Source organism: Pantherophis guttatus, chromosome 1 (genome assembly GCF_059756535.1).
Source record: "Pantherophis guttatus breed Tessera chromosome 1, ASM5975653v1, whole genome shotgun sequence".
Lineage (NCBI taxonomy): Eukaryota > Metazoa > Chordata > Lepidosauria > Squamata > Colubridae > Pantherophis > Pantherophis guttatus.
Window position 1 is genome coordinate 129,183,200 of NC_142063.1, and position 13,904 is coordinate 129,197,103.

Consider the following 13,904-nt stretch of genomic DNA (forward strand, 5'->3'; position numbering starts at 1 on the left):
TTTAAAAAATAAACTTTACAAAAAGTTTTAAAGAGACCATAAAAACTAAAAGAAACTCATAAGGATAAAGAAAACAAAGACAAAAGACAAAAGGGATAAAGAAAACAAAAGCAAAAAAAAAGGCTTCCAATTTCCTTTGCAGTAAATATAAATGATTACAAAGTCATCACACTGTAATTACAAAAAGCTCACTTTTTTCTATTATCTATTTTTTCCTAATCATCAAAGGTTCACAAATCTTAAGTGCTTCCCCCCCCCCTTTTAATGCAAAAAGTCTACAAGGGGTTTGCAGTCAGCCATATCTAGATACTGCCTTTTCTCTAATCAAGGAAATAGGGAAATTGGCCATCTCTGCAAGTTCCATCATCTTCACTAATCATTCCTCTGTTGTGGGTAGCACTGAACTTTTCCACTTTTGACCATATAATTTCACTGCAATCATCATTTATGAAAACTAAATTCCATGTTTTTTTTAATCCCAAAAGATTAAAGTTTCTGGTTTCAACTGTACATTCATCTTTATCTTCTGAATTAATATATTTGTATCCAAAAATTGTGTCTTTTTTTACATATCCACCATATATAATAAAATATCCCTTTATGTTGTTCACATTTCCAATAAATATTTGAAGTACCTTCATACATTCTACTCAAGCCGCCTTGAGTCTTCGGAGAAAGGTGGCATACAAATTGAACAAATAAAATAAAATAAATAAAAATAAATAAATTTCTCTGGTGAGAAATGCCAACAATACAGCATTTTATAAGAATTCTCTTTAAGGCTAGAACATAATGTAAATATAATGTAGTCCTTTCAACCACCTATTTTCCCATTAATCCATTTGTGGAGGTGGCGCAGTGGTTAGAGTGCAGCACTGTAGGCTACTTCAGCTGACTGCTAGCTGCAGTTTGGCAGTTCAAATTTCAACAGCCTCAAGGTTGACTCAGCCTTCCATCCTTCCGAGGTGGGTAAAATGAGGACCTGAATTGTTGGGGGCAATATGCTGACTCTGTAAACCGCTTAGAGAAGACTGTAAAAGCACTATGAAGAGGTATATAAGTCTATATCTCTATAGACTTGTTAAGTCTATAGTCTATAGTTAAGTCTATAAGTCTTGTTTATTGAGGTGAAAAGTCCTAGCCCATTTTATCTTACATTCTTTCTTGTTCTTCTGACTCATATTTTCACAAAAGTTTATACATTTTGGCAATAACATGCTCATCATTTGTGCATAATTCTATTTCAAACTAAGTCCTGCATTATTCAAAGCCATATTTTATCCACTTTAAACCTTCCTGATAACTGTATATAAGAAAGCCATTGAAAATAACCACCTATTGTTAAATCCCTTGATTTTATTTTACAATCCTTTTAAGAAGACTCTAGTACATTTATGCTTACTTATCATTTTTCATCTACACAATGCTTTTTATGCTAAGAGCCATAGAAGTGTTTTGGGCACAATCTAGTTTATATTTATTCCATAGTTTTGTTTACATTCTTAAAGCTACATGGATTTCGAAAATATAAGACTTGATTTTACTGTATCATACCTTCTATATGCAATTATAGAGTTGTCAAAGGACATTGTGATTTCACCATTTCTGAACACAAGCACTCATCGATCATGAATTCAATCAAACTCATTAGATAGATCTCCTTAGGCCCACAGAATGAAATGACTATATAGGGAAGGTAGTTATGGGGCTCTTGTAGCAATCCTAGTACATAGAGATGAAAGTTGACTTCATAGGCATGCAGACGTCTGGTATCAGTTTCACCAATCATAAATCTCAAAAAGATACATTTACTCTTTCGCTGCAGTACACACCAAGTTTTTTAAAAAAAAGCTTAATTTAAAGGGATTAAAAAACCTTCTGATATGTAAATGAACAAACTGACTCTTTTATTCTGCACTATTTTATTAAAATGTCCCATGTAAACAATTTCTACATTAGTCAGTTCCCCTTCAGTGTCCCTATATAACAAAATAATAATTATACATAACTTTACATATTTATTTGGCCCTCTAGTGAATTTTCTATGTTCTAACTTAAAAAATCTATCACAGACTCAATGAACAAGTACACATTAAAGTTGTCAATTAAACCACAGTAATTGAAAATCCCTGATATTTTTATCTGCATTAGTCTCTGAAAGCTATTCCAAGACTTCTGGAATTTCTCCATCATCCACAATGAGCATGTGAAGAATTCCTTCCCTTCTCTTCCCACTGCTGATAGCTTTGATATAACAGTTGTGCTTTCCAATACTGAAATGTGTTTCTGTCCCATCTTCTACAAATTCACCCTGACAAAAAAAAAAGATTAAAAAAGCTATTTAATGATTCACAAATGTTTCAGACTTTTACTAGCTATCGAATTATTTTAGTTTCAACAAAGCATAAAACATTCAGAGTTACAGCATACAAACAGGACAGCAAGCTCAACCTTTAATTTTTCCGGGACTAGGAATTTCAGAAAAGATATCAATGCCATTTGAACTATAAGCGTGCAATTATTTTATGTACTGTATGGAATTTCTCAAAGAAATGTTCCATTTGTCTTGTAGTAGAGTTTAGCTGTGTAAAAGCTGAGGTGTTTTGATCTGGAAGCCAATGCCAAGGTTCTGGAAGAGGGAAGTCCTTCCTTTTTGTAAGAGGCATAAGCATTCCAGAACATGCATGGATCTTTGTGTTTTTTCCAACTCCCAGCCATTAAACTAAGTGATAAAAGGAGTTCCGGCAGCAGCAAAGATCAGTGGGAGCTTTCCAATACTGACATGTATGATTTGGGTTTTCTGCTGAAGGAAGAAAATTCAACTTAAGGAAAGAACTTGTGACACATGTCTATGGAGATTCTCAGTCATCCAGGTCATGGTTGTCCCAAAGGTGCTTTTTCAAGAGGCAACTGGACTTTCTGGTTTTTCTTTGAAGATGTTTCGCTCAGCTCTGAAGAAGCTTCTTGGATGAGAAGTGAAACGTCTTCAAAGAAAAATCAGAAAGTCCAGTTGCCTCTTGAAAAAGCACCTTGTTGTGAGACAGTAAAGATGAGTTGGAGTATTGAAAGACTAAGAGGAAGAGGAAGAGGAGCAGGAGCCTGGATAAAGGAAAAATACTTTTCACGCCAGGCCACATGATGACTTTTGTAAGCCCCATACATTTTTGCTTTTTGAGGCCCCTACTTCCATAAAAACAATATTATTAAAAATTACATTCCATAGGATTTTCAGTATTTTCTGTTTTTTTTAAAACAAAGAAACAGATTATAAATAATAAACATTATTCTGTAATAATAATAAATTGTGGCCAGTTAGTTATGTCTGTCACACATGGCTACAAACAAGATTTGTTGTTCATGTTTTGTGAGTTTCTTGCATGCTTTTATTAAAAGGTGGTGAAATAAATATTTTTTAAAAGGCACCAAAATAAGTAACTTCTACTTCACTGTTTTCTGATTAAAAAAAAAACCCACATTAAAATATTTTTATGAGCCCTTTGCCTATCATGCTTAATGGATAAGTCAATCCCGTTTTCAATAGTGAAACAAAGATTTATTTATTTAGTGTATGGCAGTGAAACAAAGAAGAGAGATACAACCGTTTGGAAGAGCCGAGTGTTCCTTCCAAATGACTCATCTCATTCAACAGAGATACACTGTACAAACTACACTACAAGGGAAGCAGTAATCTGATGACAAAAGGCTGGCAAGAGAAAGGGAAATGAAAGTGAAATTTGATAAAGTGGCTGAGGAGAACTCAGCATTACTCAGAGATAGTCATCAATTTGGAGACCAAGGGCAACAGCTTGATTCTTAGCTTATTTTGTTCCCAGACTGAAAACTGAGATATGGAAACAAAAAGAAGCCTCGTAAAGATAAAGTTGCACTTTTCTATTTGCTCAAAAATACTGATTCCTGCATGGAAAAATACAAATCTGTTTACTTCCTTCTGGTGTCTGTATCATCTAAAAATGAACCTGTGACACCATCATGATTGTTAATTTATGTTTTATTTTATATTGGGTTGCTGCAGAACTATAACTTCCACTATCCACAACCAGTAGGACCATTGGCAGGGTTTGCTGAAAGTGTAGTTTTTCAGCAGCATTTGGAAGGCCACAGGTTTCCTACCAGTAATAATCTTTAAAATTCTATAGGATTATGCTCGTTATGATTGCTTGTTAAGCTATTCAGCTATCACAATTATTTTGTCTTGATTGTCAATTTCTTGGGGGAGGAGAGAAAGATGGTATGAAATAGCCTCTTTAATTTATGACTTAATTATTTTCAACTAAAATAATCTACTTAAAATGTTTTTTGATGTTACATACTGCTGTTTCCACTTTTTTACCGTTACACCAGACATCCATTGTATCTTTCTCTGAAAAACAAAATCAGAAAAGGATTGTTACTTAAACTATTATATACAATTTCAATATCTTAAGTATAAAAGTTATACCCAGATCAAAACTCTTCTGCAGTTTACATTATGTTTTATTTTGATTGAATTCTACAAAACGCTATAAATGCATTTCTAATTGCATTCTGGTCCAGATGAAATCTCATTATATGCATGATGTTTCTCTAAGAATGCTGTTCATATAGTTATAATATCGTGCTTTTGGAGAAAATAAAAAATTAACAGAAAACTTATAGAATGTCAAGTGGCCACCGAATGCTGATGGAATATTGAAAAAAAGAATCCAATGGGAGGAAGAATAGAATGAATGGTATCCTTAAGAGAAATGCACTAAACTGGAACAATCACAAGTCTTGCTTATTCTATGACTGCAAGAATGTTAAATGTCTATCAATTTAATAGAAAATAGATTCAATCTGAAAAAGGGCAATCATTTCTAAGTAAATAATGCCTTATGAATGTAACTTGTCAATTTTTTTTAAAAAAATTACTTAAAAACCTGTATTTCTGAAAAACTCAAAACTGCCTAAAAGGTGTGACGTTTTGAAAATTAGGGTGACTACTGAAATTGGGGTGCAGATGAGTGTACATTGTTATCAAATCTATAGCTGATGCCAGTTTGACAGAAGGACTTTGATTCTGGTAATCTTTCTGCAACTTGCAAAGGGCAAGAGAATGCTGCATGTCACTTTTTTTAAGATATTATGGTAGCAGATACAGGTTGATAGTAGACACAGATTTATTTACAAAATGCTGCTATTATCTTAAAACCAGCTTGTTAGTCAGTATCCTTAATTCTCATAGTTATGCCCATAGCCATATATATGTCCAACATGATGTTTTCTGGATTTATAATAATACTATTTTCTATTTTGTTATACAATAATCACATTGCCAACAATACATAGTTAAGATTCAACACTAAATATAAACCAATGCTAGTAAATTATAAACAGCTATTAAAATTTAACACTAATTTAACAAATCCTTTTCAGAACCAAGAGATCTTGTTGTAATCCTAGAATGTCTCCAAGGTAAGAGTATGTAACTAACTTGATTATGTGCCATGCAGACATTGTCAACTCTAAGCCACCAGACATATTGATTTTCTATAAAGGTTCCCTTAGTCTTTATTTCAAACAAAGGGGTTATAGCATTTATATTGGAGAGTACCAAAATACAACTAAAATAGTACATGAACCATACAAGAGACTTCAGGAAACTAACATACCTAAAACAACTCTAAAATCTGTACCATCTAGGTGTAAAACCCAAGTGTTTGTTGTTTTTGACCGATTCTCCAAATATTTCTTGAGACTTTTTCCATCTATTTCCAGAGTATATTCATATGCAAATCCGCTGACTGCATCAATATTAATAGTAGCCTTTGTGTTAGCTGCTCCAACTGTAAATGTCTCCTTTCCCACTAATTTAAACATCCATTCTTTTCTTATTATTTCCTAAGGATGAAAAAAAGACATTTAATACAAACATATTTTTGCTTCAGTTCTGAAAACTTGATTGCCATAAAACCAGTCAACTTTTTGTTTTATTATTGGAAAAAATGATCAAATCAGATGTAATCAAAAGACTTATTATCCTTTCATCCTATTGTATGGTAATATTTCCTTAACAAGAACATAGAATCCAAATCACAGGAAGTAATTATTAAATGCTATTCTGCCCTGATTGTATCCCATTTCTGAGACACTTTACACTTTAAAAACAAAAACAAACTGAAGAGCAAGTTCAGATGTTTACTAACATGGTGAATTATTATGGTTTGTTACAGTCAGTGAGATGTTTAGACTGGATTTGGCATTTTATCCACTTATCGAGTCCTTCTAAGGATGTAGGATAGATACTGTTTGATGGTATTAAAATACTGTCACAGGATTATTATTATTATTTTTAAAATTCCTAGCATTTCCCCACACGAGCAGGGTCCAGAAAGTAAACTCTATCAGAAAAGACAAATGACATGTACTGTATATAGGTTTAGATAACTGAGGGGAGACATGATGGCAGACTTCAAATATTTCAGGGATTGTCACAGAGAAAAGGGAGTAAACTTAGAACTATCACCTAACAGGGCTGCGTGAATTGAAACTACAAAAATAAGATTCAGATTAAATGCCAAGATTGTAGAAACTGTCAATTGTAGTGTAGGTTGCTTTGTAAAGCGATGAGTTCTCCTTTGCTAGAGGTTTTTAAAAAGAAACTGGATGTCTTTATTAGAGATGTTCTACTGGATCCTGCACTGAGGAGGAAGTTGGACTATGTTATCTCTAAAATATCTTTCAAGTCTATGACTCTATGACAGTGATGGCTAACCTTTTTGCCATCGTGTGCCAGGAGAGGGGGGGCGGGAAAGGGTCGCGTGCGTGCCCACACCAATAATTCTATGCGCCCTGCTCTGCACATGCGCGCACAACCCCCCCTCTCCCACCCTCCGCTCCTGGCACGTGATGGCCTGGTAGGCCCGTTTTTCTTTCTTACCTGGTTCCAGATCCTCTCTATTTATCTGAGAAGGGTGAAAACAGCCTTTCTGACTCCCTCGGAGGCCCTCCAAAGGCCTGAAACGGGCCATTTCCCAACTCCCGATGGGACAGGAAGTGATGTTTTTTGCTGTCCCCAGCCTCTTTAGGAGTCTCTGGAGGCTGGGGACAGCAAAAAACGTCACTTCCTGTCCCACTGGGAGTTGGGAAATGGCCCGTTTCAGGCCTCCGGAAGGCCTCTGAGGGAGTGGGAAAGGCTGTTTTCACCCTCCCTAGACTCATAGAGAGGATCTGGAGCCAGGTAAGAAAGAAAAATGGGCCTTCCCCATCCCCCCCGAGGCAGGAAACTGCCTGTTTCCTTACTTCTGGTGGGCCCAGAAGGCCCGAAAATTAGCTGGCCGGCGTGCGCGTGCGCACCAGAGCTCAGCTGGCGTGCCCACTGATATGGCTACGTGTGCCATCTGTGGCACGCTTGCCATAGGCTCACCATCACGGCTCTATGATATCTAAAATATAATAGTCCTGAAGAATAGGTACCCTGTTTCCCCCAAAATAAGACATCCCCTGATAATAAGCCCAATCGGGCTTTTGAGTGCATGGCAATAAAGCCAAAACGCTTATTTCAGGTTTCAAAAAAATATAAGACAGGGTCTTATTTTCGGGGAAACACGGTATGTATGTACCAGAATATACATTCTGTGAACGTTCTTTCAAATACACCTGCATACACCTTATATTTATGTATTTGAAGGCTGAACACTGCTCTAGAACAGTGATGGCTAACCTTTTTGTCATCATGTGCATTGGCAAACAGGCCATTTCCGGCCTCCAGAGGGCCTCTGGGGGAGGTGGGGAAGGCCGTTTTCGCCTTCCCCAGACTCCTAGAAAGGCTTTGGAGGCTGGAGAGAGCAAAAAATGGGCCTTCCCCACCACCCCGAAGCAGGAAACAGCCTGTTTCCCTACTTCTGGTGGGCCCAGAAGGCCTGAAAATCAGCTGGCCAGCGCGTGCATGCACGCTGGTAAGCTAAGCTTGCATACCTATTGATATGGCTAGGCGTGCCACCTGTGACACACGTGCCGTAGGTTCACCATCATGGCTCTAGAATATCCTTTCCCTATTTGTAGGACTAATCCTACAAATGAACAATAGTGTAATTGTGCTAGGGAACTGAGTTTATGAAAGGATAGTAATTTAATTTGCTGTATAATAAAGGTAGTGGCAGAAGGGTAGAGGCACTTGTATGATTTGCTGCATAGGCAATGCCTCAAATCATAAAGTATATGCTACAATAATATGCATTCACCAAAGGAAACAATGTAGCTGACCCTGACTTTTTATTTGGACAAATGAGATAGGAAGCTGGAAGAAGATGTGCTACCTACTCAGAATGTGATTCTACTCACATACTGATTCCCTCAATTTGGGATAGAAGCATTTGCAGCACTGTGTTGGTCATTTGGATGAAATAGATCTAGTCTCCTCTTCCATCTTCTATTGCATGTGCTTTTCTGCCTTCATAGAGAAGGAATACCTACCCAGGTTTGATCTTATGGGATCATTCAAATACATTGGCAGGAGCTGGAGTTCAGTTCCCAAAAGCCAGAAAGAAAGGAATCATCATATTGTCAGGATGCCCCTTTCTTTACCCTTCTACTTGAAAAAGAAAATAATACAGTGGGGAATGATAAAAAATGGAATGAAAGGAATTAGATAAGGAAAAATTATGCCTAAAAAGCAATCTGATAAATTAAGCCATCTCTCCAATTAACCGGTTGCTCATTCGTATCTATTACGACTGCAATACTTCTCAATTTCCCAATATACATCTGTATACCTTAAATAATGATTTTCTATATAATATCTGCAGCAAGACTGACAGCAAGATTCTAGTACCACGAGGCATTCATTCCTTGCACTATGCATTCAAGTGATGTATGTTTTCAAGAAACAACTGAATTCCCAAACTGGTTATTGTGTATTTTTTGAATATATTAACAGAGAAAATTAATTAATCTATCAGTTTAACGCTGTGAATAAATATTCTTTTAATAGCTAAAAGCTGAACTCAACATCTGTTCAGAAGAAAAATATTTCATAAAACTGCATTATTTATCTTTAATAGCAAATTTTCAAAACTTTAGTTCAACATTATTTATCCAATATATTTCTATACTGCTTCTTTTGCTGGAGCATCTCAAAGCGATTTTCACTAATAGCAATAAAATCTAATTTCAAAAAGAATGAAATACTTATTTAGTCTAAACCTCCTTCTATAATTTTGATTTCAAATAAAAATTGTGTAACTGAAAACTGTTGAAAAGACTAATTTCAGCATGTGTAATGGGTAGTGTACATAAGGATAGTATTTCAAGTGATAGTTATTTAAGGGAACCTTAATCTATAATTATCTATCCCTCATACTTATCAAGGACCCTTCATACTTACCCCTGAAATCGGTGGGTTAAAATGCTTTCTTGCTTATCCTCTTTTAGTGTCTTTTGTAAATTCTCTTGCCAGTGCTAATGTATGGCCTTACCAAAATAAGATAGAGTACCTCCATTCTCAACACCATACCTGGGCATTTTACAGCCTGTAGGCCACATCTGGCTGGCAGGTGAACCCAGTCTGGCCCATAGTATCAGAAGCATTGAGGCAATGTCAATGGTTTTCCACAAAAGTCCCAGTTTCTCATGTGGCCCCTTGGGAAAATTAATTGCCCAGCCTACTCAACACCAATTAGAAAAGCTTTCTTGAGATGTACTCTTTCAGCAAACCATGTTTTACATACACAAACTGTTAACTTGTTGTTTTTCAAGGAACTATGCATTTTATGCAAATGTCCTACCTTTCCATCTACATACACAACACGCTTTCCTGATGTGGTCCCATGTTCAAATTCAATTTTGTGAACACCATCACTCAGGCCTACTTCCCAGACAGCCACCAGGTCTGCCATTCTGTCTATATAACTGTAATGAGACGTAGAAGAACAAAACATTTAAATATGTACACTTGACCTACTTCAAGCAGTATTATTCAAAAGTGAAATACACTTCTAAAGTGGCTCCAACTTAGCCAGGCTCTCTTTTTGGAAACTTAATTATATTTACAGAACATACTATGCAGCTCTTTAAATTATGAGCTTAGTTTTTACTAAATGTTTTGGTCACTCAGGCATATGCATATCCTTGTCTGTATATATATTTATATTTTTATTACACCTAATAAGAAAAAAGTGACATATTACATTATATATAGCAAAAATCCCTCAGCCCAATTTTTATTTTTAAACACCATGTTAAATCCCGATCATACAGTCATTTCATTGTACTGATACAAAGTCAGTTTATAGACAGAAAGTGAACATATTTAATTGTTCCAAGCCTAAAAGATTCCTTGGAATATTTATTCCCAGATATCAGTATTTAAAATAATTTAAACAAATAAAACTCCAATTTTTACAATTTTCATTTAAACTCTAACGAAATATGTTATTTGATTAATTGAGTAACCTGATAATTTGCCAAACGTAGAACTTAAAAAATAATTATTAAACTTAATATACCACTGGTTAACAATAACAATCAATCCTGGCCAGTTAAATCCAAATCCAGTCCTGTCTTTCTGTTAGATAGACCTATCGTTCCAATATCAAATTAAATACAGTAACAGAGAAAAGTAATCTCTGATAAGCACCACAAAACACCTTAATAAGAAACATATTAAATATAGCAGAGAAATTAAAGAACCACATATATGAACATTGTATTTATTGAATTTTATTTGGTGTTTTTATTAATATTCACCATTGGGAACCTTTGTTGACTATAGCAGTATATAAAACAAACAAAGAGAGAAATTAATATTTGGCTAAGATTTGTTTCAAAAATAACTTTCCATATCTCTTACCCTATGGGGTATATTTTACCTTACATCTTCATTGTTATCAGTCTCCATCCAAGTTGCCATAGTATACAAAATGGCTTTTAATCCAATTAGCAGCAAAAAAAGAAAGAAAGAAAAAAGAAAGCAGAAAGAAGTAGCAGCAAAAAAGTAAAAAATAAATTGCAGATGTTTAGAATAATTGTGTTCATGACAAATCACTGCTATTTCAAATATTTTGTCCTGAGCTGGGGGAAAATGCTGAGAAAAGCATTCTAATTTGACTTCTTGATTTTACCAATCTGTCAGTGGCTTGAAATTAATTTGGATACACAAATGCAGTATACCTAGAAATACCATAGTTACTACTTGCAATCATTCACTAAAAAGCAGGCTGAACCTGTTCCTCAAATATTTGCAAGTTTGCCAGTAGCATTTACAACCTTTTGACCTAGCTCAAAAGAACTTGAACCTCAGTTAAGGAATGCAACAATATGTTACAATCACTCAGTTACTTAACAAAAATAAATTTCTAAGCTGCTTGCTCCAACATATCAAAGCTAATGTTAATGGTCAGCAATTTCTTCCTTCTGGTTTCTACTTTAACTTTTTCATTCTTGACATTTTTGGAACACAAAGCAGCACATTTAAAAAAAGACATAAGGTTTAAAACAGCAGATGTTACAGCAGCACCCACATATTTTCCCCCAGGACTTGAAAAGTTATTTTTATTATAAACAAATAAGCAGAAAACTGACATGCAGTAAAAAAAATAAAATGATTAAGCCCAGTATTATATGCATTCCATATTCATTAAAGTGGCAGAAGGATTCCATAGGCATCCCTAAGAAATAAAAGGTGGGATGGCAATGTTTGGAAGATACTTATCAATCTACATAAAAAAGACAAATGGGTAATACAGAATGCTGACAAATTACTGAAAGTGGAGATGAATTCTAATTAATGATGTTTCATGATGGAAAACATTTTCCACAGCAGCCACTTTAACCTGCTTTTTTCTGATTTTGGCACTTTTTACAAATCTGACAAGAATAGAGTAACCTGTATAAATACTTCTCTACTATGAACTAAAACAACAATAAGTTCTGTGCTATGTAGGCTACTAGATTTCTTTGTGTTGATGTAATGCTTAAATTTAAACAGTATTCTTTGCTGAGTTCTCCAAATTTCATTTGATGAAAACTATAGCAAAATATTCTGCAAAACAAATTCAATTAAATTCTAGGCATCAACTCTGAATTAAAAAAGAAACGGCAGTGTGATTATAGCACAAATTTCACCTAGTTTGCCCCTATGTTAAGATCTATTCCATAAACCATAATCAGTTGAATTTGCAAGAATATGCCATCAAATACATTTAAAAGTCACAAAAACTAACTTCACACAATAGGCGTGTTGCTTGAAAAAATATTAATGCTTGCAATGTTGTATGAACCAGCTAAGCATGTCAATTTTAATTTCGTTCAACCCACATTTCTGGATTCTAAAAACAATACTGAAAAGGGGTTATTAGAGAAGAAGGCCTCCCTATTTATATGTGCTTTGGGTGACTTTAGTTAAGGGAAAACCAAGTATTTTTTCAAAGTGATTCTTTTTATTCCTGATTGATCTGAAATAATGAGGCTGGGTACAATCACCCTTGGAAAAAGCCATTTCCCTGTAGAGAAAAATTACAGCGGACAAAAGGAATCATACCACTTCACGTTATTTCTCTTTCTAATAATTTCTATGCAGGAATAGGATCTGAGATTTATATACAGGTAGTCCTTGACTTACGACCACAACGAGCCCAAAATTTCTGTCACTCAGCAAGAAATTTGTTAAGTGAACTTTGCAATTTATGATCTTTCTTGCCACAGCTGTTAAGTGAATCACTGCAGTTGTTGAGTTAGTAAAACATTTGTTAAGTGAATCTGGCTTCCCCCTTGACTTTGCTTGTCAGAAGATTGCAAATGGTGATCACAAGACCCCAGGACACTGTGCAACCGTCTTAAATAAGAGTCAGTTGCCAAGCATCTGAATCGTGATCACATCACTATGGGGATGCTGCAACGGTGGTAAGTGTGAAAAACAGTCCTAAGTCACTTTTTACAGTGCCCGTTGTAACTTCGAACGGTCACTAAACGAACTGTTGTAAATCGAGGATTACCTGTACTCCTTTTCTAGGGGAACATCAACAGATACTTGAATTAACTCCTTCTGGATCAGAGGGAAAAAAAGACCCTCTTCCATGTCATTTTTAGACTTAGACTTAGAATAACTTTAATGTCACTTTGAAATGTACACTAATCAGCACACATTAAAATGAAATTTCGTTGCATACAGCTCTCAAAGGGTCACCCACCTCCAATACACACTACATAAACATGACAAAATAAATAAATAAATGCAAAATTATGCATATAAATACAAAACTATGCATATTTGAAGGAAACGACCATTCGACCCACTTCCCCCATCTGCCAACCATTAACCCATTTTAAGGCTGTTCTGAATCCGGTTTTAACAACGCGGGCTTGACTTCGGTCCGAAAGAGCTATGGTGTTTTTAAAAGGCCCGTTCTCTACCTGCCTCAGGGACAGAGCGCCTCCCGCCCGCCGGTCGGAAGCGAGGCCTCGTCAGTGTGTGGGAAGTGAGCCGCGCCGGCTTCGGGCGAGGATAGCGGGTCTCCCAGCCCGAGGAGGAGAAAGGGCCGGGGGAAAGCCGAGGGGAGCGGCTTCGCCCCTTTCCCCCCCTCGCAAATCTCTGCGCCTCCCGCGGGGCTTCTCACGTTTCCGAGAGCCCTCGCGAGTCTCAATATGGCGGTGCGGCCCGGGAGAGGAAAGCCGGGAAAGCGTCGCTTGGAAAGCGCAGTCGGCGCATCTCTCCTACCCTGGCAACAGGCGCGCACACGCGCGGGGACCGGCCGAGAGACGCGTCCCGGAGCCGCCGCCCTCCGGAGCGCCTCCTCATCTCTGCCCGACGCTGGACTTCTCCCAGGCGCCGCCTTTGGAAACGCCTCGCTGGCTGCCCAGGCGAAGCGAAGCTCCTCCCGCTCCTTTCGGTGCCTTTTCGGGGCTTTTCCTTTCCGCCTCCTTCCAAG

General features: G+C 36.5%; 1 protein-coding gene across 7 annotated transcripts; it reads right to left on the reverse strand.

Moving 5' to 3' along the window:
* Window positions 1-1,905: 1,905 nt before the first annotated feature.
* FAIM (Fas apoptotic inhibitory molecule) lies at window positions 1,906-13,795 on the reverse strand. Of its 7 annotated transcripts, none has more exons than XM_087881796.1 (6): window positions 13,694-13,795; window positions 10,848-10,902; window positions 9,765-9,888; window positions 5,652-5,880; window positions 4,332-4,381; window positions 1,906-2,311 (listed from the first exon to the last, which is right to left on the reverse strand). In XM_087881796.1, exons 2-6 carry the CDS (start codon window positions 10,886-10,888, stop codon window positions 2,162-2,164), a joined length of 594 nt encoding a protein of 197 aa, XP_087737922.1. In that variant the 5' UTR covers window positions 10,889-10,902; window positions 13,694-13,795; the 3' UTR covers window positions 1,906-2,161. The 7 variants fall into 7 exon arrangements, with proteins under 7 accessions (XP_087737922.1, XP_087737924.1, XP_034279348.1 ...); XM_087881798.1 differs by having other exon boundaries at window positions 10,829-10,902; XM_034423457.3 differs by having other exon boundaries at window positions 13,390-13,795.
* Between the last annotated feature and the right edge of the window lie 109 nt (window positions 13,796-13,904).